This window comes from Sorex araneus, chromosome 5 (assembly GCF_027595985.1).
Source record: "Sorex araneus isolate mSorAra2 chromosome 5, mSorAra2.pri, whole genome shotgun sequence".
Classification (NCBI taxonomy): Eukaryota; Metazoa; Chordata; class Mammalia; order Eulipotyphla; family Soricidae; genus Sorex; species Sorex araneus.
This window is the reverse complement of record NC_073306.1, coordinates 59,515,412-59,534,606: the sequence shown is the minus strand read 5'-3', so window position 1 is coordinate 59,534,606 and position 19,195 is coordinate 59,515,412. Positions and strand designations below refer to the sequence as shown.

Genomic DNA, 19,195 nt, shown 5'->3' with positions numbered 1-19,195 from the left:
CACAGATGTCCTTGATATCCCAAGTGTTTCATAAAGACTTGATATCGTGCCAGTGACTATTTTAACTGGAAATATTTAAAAGCTATTTGTCCCCCAGAAGCGTGCTGATTCCAACTTCTGGGATGCAGCCAGCAGAAATGCTGATTGACTGGCACCCCACAAGACCCGGGTTGTCCCTTCCCACTCACCCATTCAGCAAATGATCATCAGCCCCCGAGCTTTGCAGGACTGATGTCTTTAAGGAAGCAGGATGATGTCTACTTTATTGTCTAGGAGAAGTAAAATCAGATGCATTTAGTGGAACGTCACCCCTTAGGGCCTCTTAGAACAAAAGTATGAAACTATTCCCATCACTTAATGCACCATCGCCCTAGGATTCTGCAGAAATGCATTGTGACTTTGGTGGGAGTCCATTTAGGTTAAGGGCCTCTAACTCTGTCCCTGATAGGTGCTTTTGAGGTGGGGACAAGATGATGGGCAGTAACCCCAGTCCCTTACACAACTGAGTCCAGACTAGGATGCTGCTTGTTTTGGACTATGGGACTTAAACACCCCGCTCAGTGCCCCTCAGGCCCTTTCCTCTCCACCCCACCCTGCCAATATCTGCACAGTTCTAGCTTGGAGGAAAATCTCCCAGAACCTGTGTCCACACCAGAGGTAGATGACAAGGGAATGTTTAGAGGAATTCAAGCAGCACCTAATACTTCCAGTGACTGATCTCTCCTCACAGGCCCTCTCTGCAACCTTGCTTGCAAGTGTTAGGGCCTGGACAGGGGGTTCCCTTGGGTGCCCAGGTGCAAGGAATTGGACCAGAGGCTGCTTCTGCAGCTGCCCCTGGCTGGGTGAGAAGGCAGTACCTATAAGTCTGGGAGGAGGGAGGGGGAATTGTTCCACTTGCATCAATGGGACTGGGGCCAGTATGTGGTGCCCTTATGGTGAAGGGAGGCAAAGAAGAGCAGAGACAGAACATGGAAATGGAGGGTAAGGAAAGGAGAGGGGCTCAGCTCACAGCCAGCCAAGAAGGCCTGTCCTGACGTTTTGACTTACTGTCTGTAGAGAAGAGCAGGTCATGCGGAGCCCAGATGTTCTATTAAATATTACTTCTGGGTATGTCTGAAGGGTGCTTGTGGATGAGATCAGCATTTGAATCTGTAGATGGCACAAAGCAGATTGTCCTTCCCAGTGTGTGTTGGTAGCATTCAGTCATTAAGAAAGGGAGAATCCCTCTCTCTGACTGCTGGAACTGAGTCTAGTCTGCACTTCATGGGAGCTTGACTATTGGTGCTCCCAGTTCTGGTGGGAGCTATGCCATCCATTCTCCCTGGGTCTCCAGTTAGCCATGTCCATACAATGAGACTTCTCACCTTCAATGATCACATGAGCCAACTCCTAATGACCTCGACAAAGAGACAAATAGATGATAGGGTAATAGAGAGGAACGAAAGAACAAAGAGAGACAAAGGAAGAGAGGACAGAAAAAAAGGAGAAAGGAAGAGCAAAGGGGACAGAGGAAGGGAGAGGAGAAAAGGGCAGGGGGGGGAGGGAGAAAGAAGATTGACATAATATACATTTCTCTTCTTGGTTCTTTCTCTGGAGAACCCTGGATAATACAACCAACTGTGCACTATCAAATGTGTCCTACCACTTACTCTATCACAGAACCTCAATTATTTCCTTCTTGGTGCTTACCACTATCTGCAGTTACAGTTTGGCTTATGTCTTGTTCACACTCTACCCCTAAGAATTTAAAGCCCTGAGAGATAATGTTTTCCTCACTCGGTGTGGGGCTGGAGCGATAGCACAGCAGGTAGGGTGTTCGCCTTGCACGTGGCCGAACTGGGTTCTATTCCTCCGCCCCTCTTGTAGAGCCCAGCAAGCTACCAAGAGTATCTCCCCCACACAGCAGAGCCTGGCAAGCTAGCTACCTGTGGCATATTCGATATGCCCAAAACAGTAACAACATGGAGACGTTACTGGTGCCCGCTTGAGCAAATCTATGAGCAACGGGATGACAGTGATACAGTGATACACTTGGCGTGCATCCACGGCATCTGGACTTGTCTCTGGTCCTCATCAAGCACACAAGAGCTTTGTGGAAAGCAAAGATGCACAGAGCAATGAACAAAGGAAACAAAAGGAATATATTTGAGAAACAAGGAGAGGTGCTTCCCAGACTATCCCAAAGGTTTCTCTTAAACCCCTCATTCAAGTTCTCAGCCCCAACAAGGCCCAGAGCCACGAACACATGTCAGTTTGCATTAACCCGTATGACATTGCTTCACACTGTCACTGATAAATGCAAAAGGGTTGCATTCCACCTCCTGGAAAACACTGCCTGTCGCAGCCCATGCTCCAAAGAAATGTCACACCCACCCTCAGGCCACCACCAAAGGTCTCTTTAGAAGCCACGTCCCAGATTGTTCATTTGCTTTCACATTTTGTTGGTCTGATGCAACTTGCCTATTGGAATGCTGGCCTCTGGGAAAGTTTGGCGCAAATGCAGATGACAAGAGGGACACGGGGCCAGCACAGGAAGTACGCAGAAGATCCTCAGGGCAGGTGGAGTGGCAGACACAAGAAGAAAACCAGGTGGCTGGCAGGACTTCGAAGGGAAGAGTGACTCTAAGCAGAGTCTTCCCAGTTGTCGGAACAGAACAGAGGGCTTCTGTGAGCTGCTACTTTTTTAGGCGATGGATCAGATTTGAGTTCCATTGACAAAGGTTGCCCCAGCCCACTCGCCAAGATCAAACAGCAAGCATCCCTTGGCTAGTTCTTGACTGTTTCTTAGGAACCATTTTACCCGAAAGTAAGTTTGCTCTCTGCATGATATCCCAATGCTGCTGAAGCCAAAAGGGGGAAATAAAAATCACACCCCCAGAGAGAGGAGAGGGGCCTGGACATGCAACTCCACTGTCTGAAATGCAGCACCTACAGAGCGAGAAGGCGTGTCTGGTTTCCCAGTGCAGGTGAGACACGGGGAGCCCAGGATGGTCTCTGCTCTGTTGTGCCACAAGCCTCACGTTCCCCGGGTTGCTTCTCAGCTGGCAACTCTGAACCTGATTTGGCCATTACCTCCCCTCACACACACACCTAGAACTTGGAGGCAGGGCTTCCTCCAGGCACTCTTCCTGGGCTTCTCTGCTCTGCAGAACCTAAACTCCGAGATGACAGGTCCCACTGGTTTCTTGGGGGAGGAGGGCAGCCGGTCCCGAAGCAAGGGCTGCCCTGGGCACTAGTGGGGATTTTTTTTATTCCTTTTTTCTCTTTCAGCCTTTCCGTCTCTTTTCGAAGGCAGCCCCCAACATGGGCACTAGAAGGCGAGGAATGGGAGGAGCGTCTCAGTCATCCTCATCCTCATCATCGTCCTCAGTGTCCTTGTTGGGGGTGCACCTCTGGAAGCACTGCACCACGGTGGCCAGGAAGAAGCTGGAGATGATGGCAGCAATGGACACGGCCACTCCCGAGAAGATGATGATGAACAGGTCCGTGAGTGAGAGGCTGAACTTACACTCGCTGAAGCTGGCTTCGGAGAGCTCGTGCAGGAACACCCTCCTGTTCTCCATGGGCAGCGAGCACTGGATTTCTTCCAGGCCTGTGGAAAAGGTGGGAAGAACCAAAGAGAAGTTTAGGCCACAGCACAGGATGGCCTTGAAGTTGCGGGAGAGAGGGGTGGCTAGTTAGAGTTTGCAAAGCACAAAGTAGGAGCATTCCCTTCCACCCCCCTCCCCCCACCCCACCCTCCCACACACACACCAGAAAAAGGGAGTGGGGGAGGGGAGCTGGTTTGGATGGAATTCAAGCTCTTTTACTGAAACCCCTTTACTGTCGGAAAAATCCAAAATGCGGTGGTGCGATCCCTCTAAGGCGCTGCATTCTCCAGGTCTGCATTGTGCCAGCTAGTGACAGATGTGCCCTACCACTTGTTTAGGGTGTAGAACATCCTTTCAACTGTCTGCGATCTCTGCTCATCTTTGGCTTCCTTTGAATCCTCAGGAAAATCATCAACGGCTTGCTCTTTTGTTTTTCTTCTGGTGCTTCTTGGTTTCAAAGAGCTAGCCCTCAACCCCATCTCCAGCACTAGTGGAAAGTCAGGATCATGCTTTCATACCTCGCTAATTAGCGGATTGCCATTCTGCAAAGAGCAGCCCCGTTCATTGCATGCAAGCCTGTCACCACCTTTGAGGGTTTTCATTTGTGTATCTTTCCCTCTCCAGCTCAGAAACAGACGACTGCCGAAGCTTCACTGGGCATCCTCTTTCCTTCTGCCCTGGCTTATCTTTTAAGAAGTCTGCAGCCAACCCACTGATGCTCTTCTCTCCATGGGAACCATTGCCTAGCAACCAGACTCAGAAACCCCTCCTCTCTCTGAATCAACTTCTACTTACATTCCCAAGGAATTAGCCAGACCAGAGCTCTGTAGCTTTCCTCAGTTAAGACAGGCCTACAGCTTTTGATGGTTTCTTTTGCTTTATGAGGCCAAATGTTTAGCTTTTTTTCTTTTTCTGAGCCTTTCAAGTGCATTTCATCAGACCTAGAAAGCCTTTCACAGAGTGATATCAAGATTTGCTTGCAGACACTATTTCCTTCAATGGGAAAAATCAATTGACCTGCCTCCTCTTAACAGTTTCTCTCCACTAGCAAAGCCTTATAAAAATAAGCAAGACAGACATCAATGCATAAAGCACAGGCAGTCTCCAAGTATTTCAAGGTAATATTTTCAGTCTTTAAACCCATAACAGGTCACTATTTATTGAGATAAACTTCCTAGAAGCCACGCTCTTCAATGAGCTGTGTTAACTGGTAAACCAACACCACAAAACAACACGAACCCATACAGCCTGTCCTTTAAATCCAACCCTGTCTGGCCAGGACTCCCCAAGTTGATTCTGGTTTCTACAGCCTTCTTTTCTTTTTAGTGCCTTGCGATTAGGTTTGGCATTTCTATAAAGCATTGCTTTTAGAAAATGGCATCTCACATTTCTCTGTGGCTACAGGAAATGAGCTTGTTTGGAAAATGCCGCTCACAAGCCCACCTGAATTGGGGGACTCTGGAACCACGCTCAAGGGAGCTGATTCAATTAGATACACTGGCTGAATAGGGGTTTGTTGCTCACAAAGGGCAGAGAAAGAAAAAGAACCCAACAAAGAAAGTCAGCCGGGCCCAGCAGTTACAAACTTATGAACACAAAAGTTCATAAGTTTGTAACTGTGTATCACAGTGATTCTCTAATAAAAAAATTTAAAAAATAATTAATTAAAAAATAAATAAATAAGGGGCTGGAGCAATAGCATAGCAGGTAGGGCGTTTGCCTTGCACGCGGCCGACCTGGGTTCGATTCCCAGCATCCCATACGGTCCCCTGAGCACCGCCAGGGGTAACTCCTGAGTGCAGAGCCAGGAGTAACCCCTGTGCATGGCCACGTGTGACCCCAAAAACAAAAACAATAAATAAATAAATAAATAAATAAATAAATAAATAGGCAAAAAAAATGAAAAGAATTTCTTTTCTTATGGGATCTTGCTGTACAGCAGGATTTCTCACCCTCACCCCCATTGACAAGTGGGGTTTGATTATTGCAGGATATGGGGGTTCGGTTCTGTGTATTCTAGGTTGATTAGAGCAATATTTCTCAACCAGAGGCCATGTGGGGCCCCCACATACTCCAAGGGGACCACAAATGAAGATCACTGTAAATCAGAGACCACAGAATGAGACTAGGGGGCCAAATGATAAGCGACAAGGGGGAGGTCTCACACCAGGTCAGAAGGGGCTACAAATAGGAAAAGGTTGAGAAACACTGGATTAAACCATCCTAGGAGAGGCCAGTGGTCCCAACACCCAGTGTCACAACAAAACTGCCCCAGGCCCTACCATTTGCCCCACTAGGGGACAGGGAAAGACACAAAATACCTCAGACAAGAACCCCTGCTTTAGACCAAGCAGTTTGGCTATGTGGTTACTCTTAATTATTAAATAGGTATTTAGGGGACCCGGGGCGATGGTACAGTGGTTAGCGATTTTCCATACATGCAGCTGACCCAGGTTCGATCCCCGTCATCCCATATGGTCCCTCCGAGTACCACCAGGAGTAATTGCTGAGTGCAGAGCCAGGATTATCCCCTGAGCATCACCGGGTGTGACCCAAAAAACCTAAATAAATAAATAAATAAAACTCCGAGCAGAACAAAGTGGAAATCCTCTTCTTAAGACAAATAAATAGGCATTTAGCCGGTCAGACAATAGATACAACAGCAAGCAGGGCACTTGCCTTGTACCCGGCCAACCTGGGTTCAATCCCTGACATCTCAGATGGTTGCAAAGCACGACCTGTAGTGATCCCCGAGCACAGAGCCAGGAGTAAGTCCTGAGCACCACTAGGTGTGACCCCCCGAACACAACAACAACACAAAAAGTAAATAGGCATTTAATGATTATACTCTTTAACTGATGCATTAAACAAAATGGGTGAGGCTTCAAGCTCACTTTCTGTACCCGGAAGGGCATGAATACCCAAGGAATTCTTAAGTCTAGCAAGAGGGAAATCAGAACATGTGCACAAAGTAAGGTAGAAAGTGTAAAATCCCCAACAGTGGTCAGGGAAGCAGAAAGAATGGAGTGGTGGTAGAGGCTGGAGAGCCGTGGAAACTGGCATGGGTGTGCACCAGTGAGGAGGGGAATATCTTTCATAGCCCTCCCTGGTTTGGAATGTCCTCCATTCTTCCCCATCTCTTCAACTGTCTATGAAACATGATGCAAATATGTCTTCCTGTGTGGTGGCACTTTCTTGTGATGTCACTTCCCCTGTGAAGTCACTTTCTATCTGGCCTTGCATGCCCTATGTGTCAGATGCCCTTCTCAGAGGGGCAACAGAAAAGTCAAGTGATTTGACTAAGGTCAGATACACCAGAAATGACTGAGCCAAGAATTACTCTACCCACGAACTCCAACCATCCCATGGCCCCCAGTGAGGCCCGGAACTGTGTTAGCCTTTCTGTGCCTCAGGAAAAACTCCCATTAGGCCAAGTGCCTTTTTTTGTTTGTTTGGGGCCATATTCAGTGATGTTCAGGGTCCCCTCCCAGCTAAATGCCACAGGGTCACTTTCATCAGTGCTCCAGGAACCCTCTGGTGCCAGGGATAGAACCCAGATATATGCAAATCATGTATCCCGCCTTTTGAGTTCTCTCTCTGAATCAAATGTCTTTTATAGAAATGCCCTAGAAAACCTCTAACTAAATCTCTTAGTCTCCAGCTCTGATCTGAACAGACTCGAAAGGTCAACTCCTGGCAGAGTTTCTCTAAGAGCTCCACAGATGCTTGGAAATGCAGACATGACTATCAGAGCAGACTGCTGACCGGGGCCGTCTGCACTGCCTGATGTGGTCTGACCCTGGGCCAGCCCAGCCTCAGGATGATGTGTGAACACAAAATGAGGGGGCATCAGGAAAGCTCTTTGTTCCGTGCCTGCTTCTTCATGGCCAGAAAGGGAAACATCACAATAATTATTCAGATACTCAAAGATTCAAATTATACCCACATTTGACTCGAGATCTGAGGAAGATGCTGTATCAAACAGAGTTCTCTCTATATAGGGAAATAATATGTATATGTAGGTGTGTATGTGTCTGAGCATATCTAGATAGAGATGCACATATACACACATGCCTAGTTGTGTGAGGAGAGAGAGAGAGAGAGAGAGAGAGAGAGAGAGAGAGCATATTAAGAAATGAACACAGTGCTGAAAGTAGACTACAGACCAAGCATGATGGCCACTTAGTACTTGTATTGCAAACCAAAACACCCAAAATGAGAGTGAGAGTGAAAGGCAATGCACCTTCCACAGAGATGGAGGGAAGAATGGGGTGAGGATGGTGGGTAGGATTCTGGAAACATTGGTGGTGGAGAATAGGCATTGGTGGAGGAATGAGTACTCGATCATTGTATGACTGAAACATAAGCACAAAGGTTTGCAACTTTGTAACTGTACCACATGGTGATTCACCAAAAACATTAAATAAATAAATAAATAAATAAATAAATAGCTGGGAAAAATAGATGAACACAGGATTATAAAGTTGGAGAAATTCCAGGATATGCAACAGATAAGCTGTAGATGGTATGACTATGTTCCAAGGGCCAGCAAGCTCAAAATCCAGGCAGATTGTTGTTTCAGTTTAAATCTAGAGACAAAAAATAACTAATGTCCCAGCTCAATAAAGCAAGCTAGAAGGAGTGTCCTCTTATTCAAATAAGCAGCTGTACCATTCTAACCATCCTCAGGCTGACTGGATGGACATTGGCGAGAGCTATCTGCTTTACTGGGTCTCCTGATACAAACGGTCATTTCATCCAAGAACACCCCATCACCCAGATATACAGAATAATAATAAGTGATTTCATTTCTGTGCACCGTATGGTTCAGCCAATTGGCACACAGGATTCACCACCACAGTGCTTATCCTGTCATCTTTGAGTGTAGTTTGGCTTTGCATTTTCAACAGTAGCCAGAGAGATGCTTTCCTAATTGCATGAGGCTGAGAGGACAATGAACTTGTCTTCTTTCCTTTACTTAAGAAATATAAGTTAGGGAGGTAGAAAAAGTTCCGAATCAGAGCCCATTAGGGTCTCAGCCATGTCAAAAACTGATGACCTGCATGTGGAGAATCAGTCTTCGGGCATTTGAGAGACAGTGCTGGGTTCAGGATCTCAAGAGCCAGAGTTTGAATCCTTGCACCCTGACCTGGTGACCTTGGTGGCACACAGTTCTGCTGAGCATAGGTAATACTGTCACTGCAGATCAGATGACTGAACCATCTGGCTTAGTTTTCCAAGTATTACCAGGGGTGACCACACCCCTAAACACTATTTGGAAGTTCTCCTCAAAGAAGAATCAGTCTCTGGTTAAAGAGGAATGATGACTCCTCCACCTCCTTCTTCTTCTTGTTCTTCTTTGCATTTTTTATTGTGGTAAAATATACATAAGTGTTACCATTTTAGAGATGCATTAAGGATACTCACAATGTTGCACAATCATCACCACTATTTCCAAAACCTTTTTATCCCCCACCCCTAACTCTTCATGCTTTAAAATAAATCTCACAGCGTTACTTACCCAAGCCTTTGGTAAGCCACCATCATCCTACATTCTGTCTCTGTGAATCAGCCAAATCATCTCAGTGAGATTATACATTATGAGCTCTTTTATGTTTGGCTCATTTCACTAAGGAAAAAATTTAAATCCATCATGTTATAACATGTGTCAGATTTCCTTCATTTTAAAATCTGAATCCATTGTTTGGGTTTACTACACTGGTTTTATTTCTTCGCGTCTTGACAGACACTTTGGGCCACTTCTATTTTTTGATCATTAGAAGTAATGCTGCTATGAATATCAGCATACAAGTATCTGTTGAGGTTTTTGTTTTCCATTCTTTTGCATCTATACCCAGAAGTTGTTTGTTTTTTGGGGGGGAGGCCACACCCAGTGGTGCTTGGGAACTATTTTGGCTCAGTGCTCAGAGATGACTTCTACACGGTGATGGGAATTAAGCCTGGGTCTCCTGCAAGCAAAACATGTGCTTCAGCCCATTGAATTATCTCTAGCTGCCCTGTGTTAAAATTTTTCGAGGAGCTCCATTGTTTTCCACAGTTTTCAGACCACTCTATGTTGCTGCCAGCAGTCCAATTCTCCATATCCTTCCCCATGCTTGTCATTTTACATTGAAGATATAAGAGTGGCATTTTAATGGGAGTGAAGCAATACTTCATCTTTGAGTGTAGTTTGGCTTTGCATTTCTAGAGATGTTGAACATCTTTTCATGCACTTATCAGTCTGCCCCTCTTTTTAAGTGAAGGTCATTCTCTTCTAAACACTCCGCATGTGATATTTCATCAGGGATTAGCAGCTACATTGCAAAGCAAGTCAACCCCGCGTGGACAGTCGGGCTCAGAGAGCACAGAGGAGACTTAGCAACACACTGGGCAGAATTGGAAAGAAGGAACATTCATCTCTCCAAGTTCAGCATAACTCACCCGCCCCCTCCTGGGTACTCATCCATGCCCTAAACTAGAAGAATCTTATGTGTGCACATGAAGATAGCACTAATTGAGCACCTACATTCTGAGGCAGCCCACACCCCTTAGCACACATAAATTTCCTTGAGGAGATAAACGGGATCATCCTCCACACACACACAGGTAAGGAAATGGATCCCAGAAACACTTTTCATGAAAAACTGACATTCCATCATTCCCTGTTCAACCTCCCCACTCCCTCTTTCTCTTAGAAAAAAATTCACAATTTTTATGAAACCCCTCATTCCATCTGACCTGCTGTTCCCCCAATGCCCCAAATACCCTCTATTAAGGCCTGTTGTCCCTGTTCCTTCTGCCGGCTCACACCTTTCTAAGTGTCTGCTCAGAATGCTTCCTTATCAGAGAAACTCTCCTGTCCTGATCTACCCACCACCCCCTCATTTTCCAACATCTCCTTCAAACCTTCAAGACTTGTCTCGCTAGCACTCAGCAATTCGTATTAACTTATTTTCTGTTGTCCATGAATTTACTTATTTTCCTGCTTTCTTGCCCCTCCCCACTCAAGCATTAGCTTTGAGAAGTCAATCTGGTTGTTGTTGCTTCCTGCCGAATCCCTCATGTCCTTCACATATTTGGGAGTGTTTTGGGTTGTTTTTGAGGCACACCCAGCAACGCTCGGGGGTTACTCCTAGCTCTGCACTCAGGAATTACTTCTGGTGGGACTTGGGGGACCATGTGGGATACTGGGGATTGAACCTGGGTCAGCTGCATGCAAGGCAAGCACCTGGCCCACTGTACTATCTCTCCAGCCCCTCTCATATATTTTTAATGAATATTAGCAAATCATCAAACCTCTCTCGTCACTTTACCACGTGGCAGGCAGTCTTCTAAGTATTCTGCAGCACCAATAGACCCTTAACTGAAGATGTAAGAATGGATTTTAATGGGAGTGAAGCAATACCTCATCTTTTAGTGTAGTTTGGCTTTGCATTTCTCTGGTTCAATGCAGATTCAGGAGCATTGTTGGATGTGATTCAAACACCAAACCAAAACAAATTCTGTGCCTAATGCTAGGAAGACCCTGGTTCTGAAGTTTATCCTCCATTTCTCACCACCGGAAGGTCTTTGTCAGGTGTTTTTGTGGAGTAGTTGAATCACAATGGCCAGCATCTCTCTGATCAGTATATGTATACCTTGGGTGTAGAACCAAAAAAGAGGATAGGGACTCACTTCATCCAGCAGCCCCATCCTGGAGAATTCATTCATCAGCTGGGAGCTGCTTTGTTCTTTTCTGAGCTGCTTTCCTGGCCTGCTCTTTCATTCTCTAAATTACCTGGCATCCTTGCAAAAGTGCCTTCCCTGCCCACATTAGCCAGATCTGGCTTCTGTGGTTGAAACGCAAGAACCCCCAGCCCACAGGTTAGAGGAAAGCAAAGTTCAAGGATGAGGAGGACACCCATCCTTTCAGCCTCCATTCCACTGTTGCAAATCCCCTCAGTGGCTAGCTATCCCACAAAACTTAGGACTTCAGAGGAGTAGAAATGGTTCCATCAAGTAGAAATGTTTCATCTCAGTTCTGTGGACAGGTGTGATGTGAGGTTGAGAGCCACCTTTGGTCTGCTCTGGGTCCTCCAACCCTGAACCTCTATAGACCTTCCACTGAAGAGCAGATTCCAGCATCTTCTGGCCCAGGCAGAACAGGCCACGGAGCCTCCTTTTCTCTCAGCACCTCTACTTTTGGCACTGGAGCCTGCTCTAAAGAGAAGCGCTACCTCCTTGGGCAGGATGGCGCTCTCCCCTTGATGAATGACTTTTCCCCAGCTACTGGCACCTGAGCTGGTGAGGGTGAAGAGCTGCCATTCTCCCAAAATAGACAGTGACACATCAGATGGGAGATTGAGATTAATCTCTCACTCCTTGCCAACCAACCAGCCTGAAGCCAAAAGATCTCTTGGGGTTTTTCCCCTGGTCTGGCCTCCCAGGAACTACCTAAGCCTGAACAACAACAGGTCTACTTTGTCATTAAAAATATTTGGGGGGCTGAAGAGATAGTTCAATGGGTAGAGCCCTTTCCTTGTATGAGGTTGATCTGGGCTAGATTTCCAGCAACCCATTTGGTCCTTTAAGCCCGCCAGGAGTAATTCCTGAGTACAGAACCAGGAGCATCACTGGATGTGGTCCAAACACTAAACCCCCCAAAAAATTAATTGGGAGGGTGGGGATGGGGGGATCATTCAGAAATAGCTCAAAGGGCTAGAGCATAGGCTAAATACTGCCTAAGAACTGCCCTGAGGACTTCTAGGGACACAGTACCATTGGGATTTGAACAACACTATGTTGCCAGCCTGAGCATGGAACAGTCAGGCCTGTACCATAAGGCTGCATGTCTCGAGAATGACCTCTATATCCCCTGAGCATGGCTAGTAAATCAACCAAAAATAAATAAATAAATAACTGATGGAGTGGGTGTCCAGGGGTATGACTTAAGTGATAGAACACATGCTTTACAGGGGTGAGGTCCTGGGTTCGATCCCCAGCACTGCACAGTCTTCCTGAGGACCCTCAGGAGGGCACCTCGCCAACAACAGATAAAGAACCTTTCGTTGTTGTAAACCCAGTTAGTATCCAAAGACAATACATAGGACAAAATTATTGAAATGAACCAAAAGGAGGATAAAATAGCCCACAAATTCTAATCTCCTCTATGTTGGCATATCCTTTCTGCATGTTTTCCTGTGTGTACATGCACCTCACTCCTCCCAATACAAATCTCTGTCACTCTGTTGGAAACTGCACCGGAGGCACCTTCTCACTCTCCAGCTATCAAGCATCACTTGTCACGAGGGCAGGGGATTTGATTCATGGATGAGTGTGACTGTCTCGCACAACCCCAGAATATTTCCAGGGCTCTTTTATTTATTTATTTGTTTATTTATTTTTAATACCAGAGACAAAGCTGCTTGGAGCATCTGTGCACAGTTTTAATGATTCCCGATGAGTTGTGTCGCTTTTTCATCTCTCCCGACGTGATGAGCTGCAGGAGCTGACCTGTGTTTCTCTGCAGGAGAGTGGACTGCTGCTCCATGGCCTCACTGGCTGTGCTGCTTGGGGGTATTCAGGCCCAGTTCAAGACCTGTGCAAAGAGCTTTTGCAAGCCGTGTCCAGGGGAGGGAAGGCGGCAGGGAGGGCTGGGAAGGAGGGATCTGCTTCACTCCAGACGACTCACTGCTGCAGCCAGAGCTCCAGGGCAGGGGGCTCCCCCACCCTCTTCCTGCATGAAGACAGTTCTCTGGGGTCCTTCCTCTGTCTGTGGGAGAAAACTCAGCTGAGCTGAACCCCCAGGGCATGCTCTCTGTCAGTCTTCTGGAGCTTCAAACCCAAAAAACATCAGAAAACAGAAATACCTTTCGTCCTGTTACAGCCTCAAGCCCACTTTCAGCAGCGCAGTCAGATTTCACAGCATGAGGGTTAGATCAAAGACACCTCTGAAGGCTGTGACTCAGCCACTACCAACACCAGCTCCCTAAAATATGCGGCTGTGTGGTCCATTAGTGGGTGACTAACAACCCACTAGATGGGTAGTTGATAAAAGGCCCAGAGAAGTTAGGTGCCTGGGAGTCTAGACAGAACACAGGCTCTAACCTTTCTGCTCACTGCTCTTTGTGGACATGGGATTCTAAGTTTGTCCCAGCCAAGACCCTGGGGAAGTTCCAGGCTCCAGGACCCTTGCTGCAGCTGCTTGGTCTACAACGGACCTCACAACAGGGTGAGTTGTGGCACTGCAGAGCTAAGTATTTGAAGTAGAATGTAAATGATTTCATTCTTGAGGGATTTCATGGGCTAGAGAGATAGTACAGTGAGTAAGATGTTTGCTGACCCAGGTTTGATCCCCAGCACTGAATATGGGCCCGTGAGCACTGCCAGGAGTGATCCCTGAGCACAGAACCAGGAGTAAGTCCTGAGCACCACCAGTCATGGCTCCATATACCCGCCCCCAGCAAAAAGATATTTCAACACACACATACAAAATGTGTAACTAGCATAGTGATGTATGATGAATCATTGTCATGACCACTTAGCAAAACACAGAAACTTTAAGACACAAATCTAAGCTATACATATAATCTATCTGTTATATTAGAAAATAAATATACATATATTGCCTTAAATATAATATCTTGTCAGGTGTCAATTATAGTACAATTAACCAAATGATTGTTCTTGCAACAAGAGGAATTCCCAAACAATGAAGAAAGAAGACAATTTAAAAAAAGGGTCAGGTGCAACCGATTCACTAAATTAGGGTAAGATAGACATTCAGCAGGCTGGAGCGATAGCACAGCGGGTAGGGCATTTGCCTTGTCTGCAACCGACCCAGGTTTGATTCCTCTGTCCCTCTCAGAGAGCCCTGACAGTATCTCGCCCGCATGGCAGAGCCTGGCAAGCTACCTGTGGCATATTCGATATGCCAAAAACAGTAACAAGTCTCACAATGGAGACGTTACTGGTGCCCGCTCGAGCAAATCGATGAACAATGGGAGGACACTGACAGTGACAGAGATTCGGCAGAAAGGCCTGAACACACCTGAGGTGAGCTCAGTCAGTCCCCCAGAGCTCAGGTGTGTAGCTTTGAGGATGGAGAGGAGAAGGGGCTTGCAGAGTCAGTGCAAGCGGACTCCAGTCCGACTCCTGACAGCACTGACCTTTGTTCTTCACCATCACTTTCCTTCAACATCCACTGCTGCACAGGCAATTCCCAGGGGTCCGCCCTGTCTCTGGCAGCAGGCAAAGCATCTGATTAAGTCATCAGCTGATTTCCACTAGAAGATGCATCAGCAGCACAAGATCAAGAATGCCTGCTGGAAACCACAGCACCCAAAAGGAGAGAGAGAGCAAAAGGGAATGCCCTGCCACAGAGGTGGGGTGGGGTGGGGGTGGGGAAAGGGATGCTGGGACCATTGGTGGTAGAAAATGGGCACTGCTGGAGGGATGGGCACTGGACCATTGTATGACTGAAATGCAAGCACGAAAGTTTGTAAGTCTGTAACTATACCTTACATTCACTAATAAAAAAAATTTTTTAAAAAAAAGAATGCCCACTGGGAACACCAGGTAAAGGGTGTTCTGAGGACCCACTTGGGATGGGAAATATGTGCTAAAAGTAGACTATAGACCAAACATAATGGCCACTCAATATCTCTATTGCAGACCACAACACCCAAAAGGAGAGAGAAAACAAAAGAAAATGCCCTGTCACAGAGGCGGGGTGGGGTAGGGTGGGGGAGGATAGGGTGGGGATGGTGGGAGGGATACTGGAATTATTGGTGGTGGAGAATGAGTACTGGTGAAGGGATGGGTACTCGATCATTGTGTGACTGGAATGCAAGCACAAAAGTTTATAAGTCTGTAATTGGACTGAAACAATAGCACAGTGGGTAGGGCGTTTACCTTGCATGTGGCCAATCCGGTTTGATTCCTCCGTCCATCTCGGAGAGCCTGGCAAGCTACCAAGAGTATCCTGCCCGCATGGCAGAGCCTCACAAGCTACCCGTGGTATAGTCGATATGCCAAAAACAGTAACAAGTCTCACAATGGAGACATTACTGGTGCCCACTCGAGCAAATCGATGAACAACGGGACAGGATAACAGTGCTACAGTGCTATAATTGTATCTCATGGTGATCCACTAATAATAATAGTAATAATAAAATGATAGTGAGTGCAAAGTTCTAAAGAAAAAGAATGACTCAAGAATTTCACACTCTTTCTGCCGCTGCTGCTGCACGAGCAGGATCGCGGAGGCCAAATGAACTACTTTGGACACCAGCAGCCCACAGAAATGCCTCCAGACTGTGAACTGAGCCTCTACCCCAGGCTGCGACAGCAGGGCAGGGTATTTCTCTTTTTTTTTCTTTCTCTCTCAACTCTTCCCTCCAGGGCACAGCATAGCGATTGCTGCTTTTTGAGCACAAAATGGAGGCACCAGCCCAGCTGCTGCAGGACACTCAGGAGATCCCAGGGGGCAGGAGTACCGGCGCCGCCCTCTACCAATACTTAAGCCCATCGGACACACATGCGCAACCTTTCCTCCGCTGCTGCTGCACGAGCAGGATCGCGGAGGCCAAATGAACTACTTTGGACACCAGCAGCCCACAGAAATGCCTCCAGACTGTGAACTGAGCCTCTACCCCAAGCTGCGACAGCAGGGAAGGGTTTCTCTCTCCAGGCTTTTCCATCTTATGAGCACCACAAAAGGGGAGTAAAAGCTTGCAGTGATGTAATTTCTGGCAGAATGTTCCCTGGACTTTATACAGAAATCCAAAACCGCGTAGCTGCGGCAGCGGCCGCGCGACCTAATATCTCCTAATTGTCAGCAATATGAAATAGTTCCTTTTTAGCAGATCGGACTTTGGGGGGAAATCCAAACAATAATAGTGAGTCTTTTGTTGAAATATTGAAGGTAATCAAACTAGCAGCCATTTCTCTAGACTGTGAACTAAGCCATAACCCCACGCTGGCCGAGGAGAGGAAATATCCTTCTTTCTCGAATCTCTTCCTTTTTCGGGAAGAAATGCAGCGTGGCGTCAGCCATATTATGATATCTATTAAGCAGGCACGAACTTGGTGGTGCGGGAACGGGAAAAAAGGAAAAAAAAATATGTACTTGGAACAGCGGGACTCTTGGGCAGTCTTGGGCCGGGGCTGATACCAGCACACGCTACACCAAAATTCCACCCGGGTAGCCACACTTTTGTGAGGCCACTTAGCTGCTGATCTGCCAGAACCCGGAAACCAACTAGACTACTTTTGGTCCCAGAAACTGCTTGCAGACATGCTGCTAGACTGTCAACTAAGCCATAGCCCCACGCCAGCTGAGGACAGGAAATATCCCTCTTTCTCGGTTTTTTTTCCCTTTGTCAGGCAGCATGGCGTCAGTCATATTATGAGGATTACTAAGCAGGCACGAACTTGGTGGCGCGGGAAGGAGGGGAAAAAAAAAAGTTATGTACTTGGAACAGTGGGACTTAATATCTCTTCATTCTCAGCAATGGAAAACTAATTATCAAATGCTTCCTTGGCAGTAGGGCTGTCTTTTTGGGGGGAAACTCCAGCAACAATAGTGAGTTTTGTGTTGAAATATGGAATATAATCAAAGTAAAGAGAAAACAAAGTGAAATTTATCAGTTATGCAGGCGGGGGCAGGGGAAGCGGGGGGAGCGGGGGGAGCGGGGAGGGGCGGGGGGGCGGGAGGTATACTGGGGTTTTTGGTGGTGGAATATGGGCATTGGTGAAGGGAAGGGTGTTTGAGTATTGTATAACTGAGACATAAGCCTGAGAACTTTGTAAACTGCCACATGGTGATTCAATAAAATAAATTTTAAAAAATAAATAAAAGAGAATTTTCATTCAAAAAAAAGAATTTCACACTAGTATTAATTTCTAAATTTAAATATGCACAACAATCTTCAAAAAAAATAAAAGAGAATGCCTGCTGGATCCTCTGGGATTTCAGCATAAGAAGGGGCAGCATAACCAGGGGGACTCTGCAGGGGAGGTGACAGCTGCCACTCACCTATGCTCCAGCCAGACTTCGAGTCCCTAGCCTGGGACACCCTCCACTTCGGTGTACACACAAGTGAGGAAAGTCCACTGACCCCAGGGCACTTTTCCCAGCTTTCCCTCCCCCTAAAAAGAAAGGAGCAGCTCATCACTGAGGGTTACAATGTCAGTGCCCTGGGAAGGACACACCCACCTCCATCACCACCACCATCATCATCACTGTCATCACCTCCACTGCTCCTGCCACTGTGACCCCCACCATCTGTACCACATATGCCCATACCACCCCTCAATCATCAATAACCCACATGTGCCGTGAACTGGGTCCTGGGCCAAGTGCTGAGAATACCAAGCTGTGTCCAGTTAACTGCCAATGACCTGCTCAGATAGAACCTTCTAGCAAAGACCAGCATGAGGAAGTCTAGTCCTGACCCCCAGGAATCTGGCTCTTCCCACCACCTCCCCACGATGGCGATCAATGCTCCACACAGATACTCAGAGAAAGATGCTGAGAGAAAGTTTCTTTCCCTGGCCTGCCCTTCTGAGCACCCAAGTTTATTCGATGTGTCAAGTGTCTTGAAAGTGGCCAAAAATACCATCGAGCAGGACCTAGGAGAAGCACTCCACCCCCACTGTCTCAAGAGACTCTCTCTCCTTACGACCCTTTAGAGCAGTGGCTCTCCATTGCAGAGAGTCTAGCCCCATGGCTTGGTGGGTACTTGGCACTGTCTAGAAATATATTTTTGGTTGTTTCACTGGTTAAGAGATACTGGCATTGAGTGTATACAAGACACAGATCAGCATCTTCAGGGCACAGGAAAGGCCCTGGAAAAGAGTTGTCTACAGTACTGAGGCTGAGAAGGTCTGCTCTGCCATGATTCTTAAAATCAGCCCAGTTTGTTTGTTCATTCGTTTGTAGGAAGCCACCAATGTAGTGCTGAGGGGTCTTGGAGCCATTCCTGGTAATACTCTGATCCAGCTAGGTTAGCTTTCCAGTGCTGGGGATTACATGCAACACACCAGTATTGCTAGGAGGCCCAGGCGGGGAGGTTTTTTTTTTGGTTCTAGTCACCATGAAATTACAAAATGATTCATGATTGGGTTTTAGGCATGCAATGTTTCAACACCAATCCCTTCACCAATGTGCACCAGTCTTTCTGGAAAATAATATGAACATTCCTGTAGGATTACATAGCCTCAGGTAGCTTAGGTTTATTGAGTTACTCCCTTTACAGTGCTCCCATTCCTCTTGGTTTATTTGTAGCTTCTTTCTTAGTGTTCTGTTGACTTGTAAATATTGTTTTTCTTTTCTCCTTGAGTCCTTTGCATAGTTTATTCAGAGCAATGTCCTTTTTGTATGGACACAGAAAGACTTAGCAAATGCTATGCTTTTGTAACCTGGAAGTCATTTGACTCTACATGATATTTTCCTCCTGGGCATCTGTTCTCTCGACCTAAGCCTCAGCTGCCCTTACTTCCTAGCACCCCCAAAAGCAGGGTCCCGGCGAGGGACGAGACGGACCCAGGGCAAGCGGTGAGTTGTGTGCTACCCTGGCATTGAGATGGGCCTGGCCAAAGTGCCTAATGCTTAACTATAAGTT

The 19,195-nt window shown here is 46.8% G+C and overlaps 1 protein-coding gene across 1 annotated transcript in view; it reads right to left on the bottom strand.

The window, feature by feature from the left end:
- Nucleotides 1–2,118: 2,118 nt before the first annotated feature.
- Nucleotides 2,119–19,195, bottom strand: part of LRRC38 (leucine rich repeat containing 38) — a gene marked incomplete at its 5' end in the record, with an annotated part of 35,538 nt that continues 18,461 nt past the window's right edge. The window contains 1 exon segment of the mRNA XM_004603648.2: nucleotides 2,119–3,592. Coding sequence (XP_004603705.2) covers nucleotides 3,339–3,592 — 254 coding nt within the window.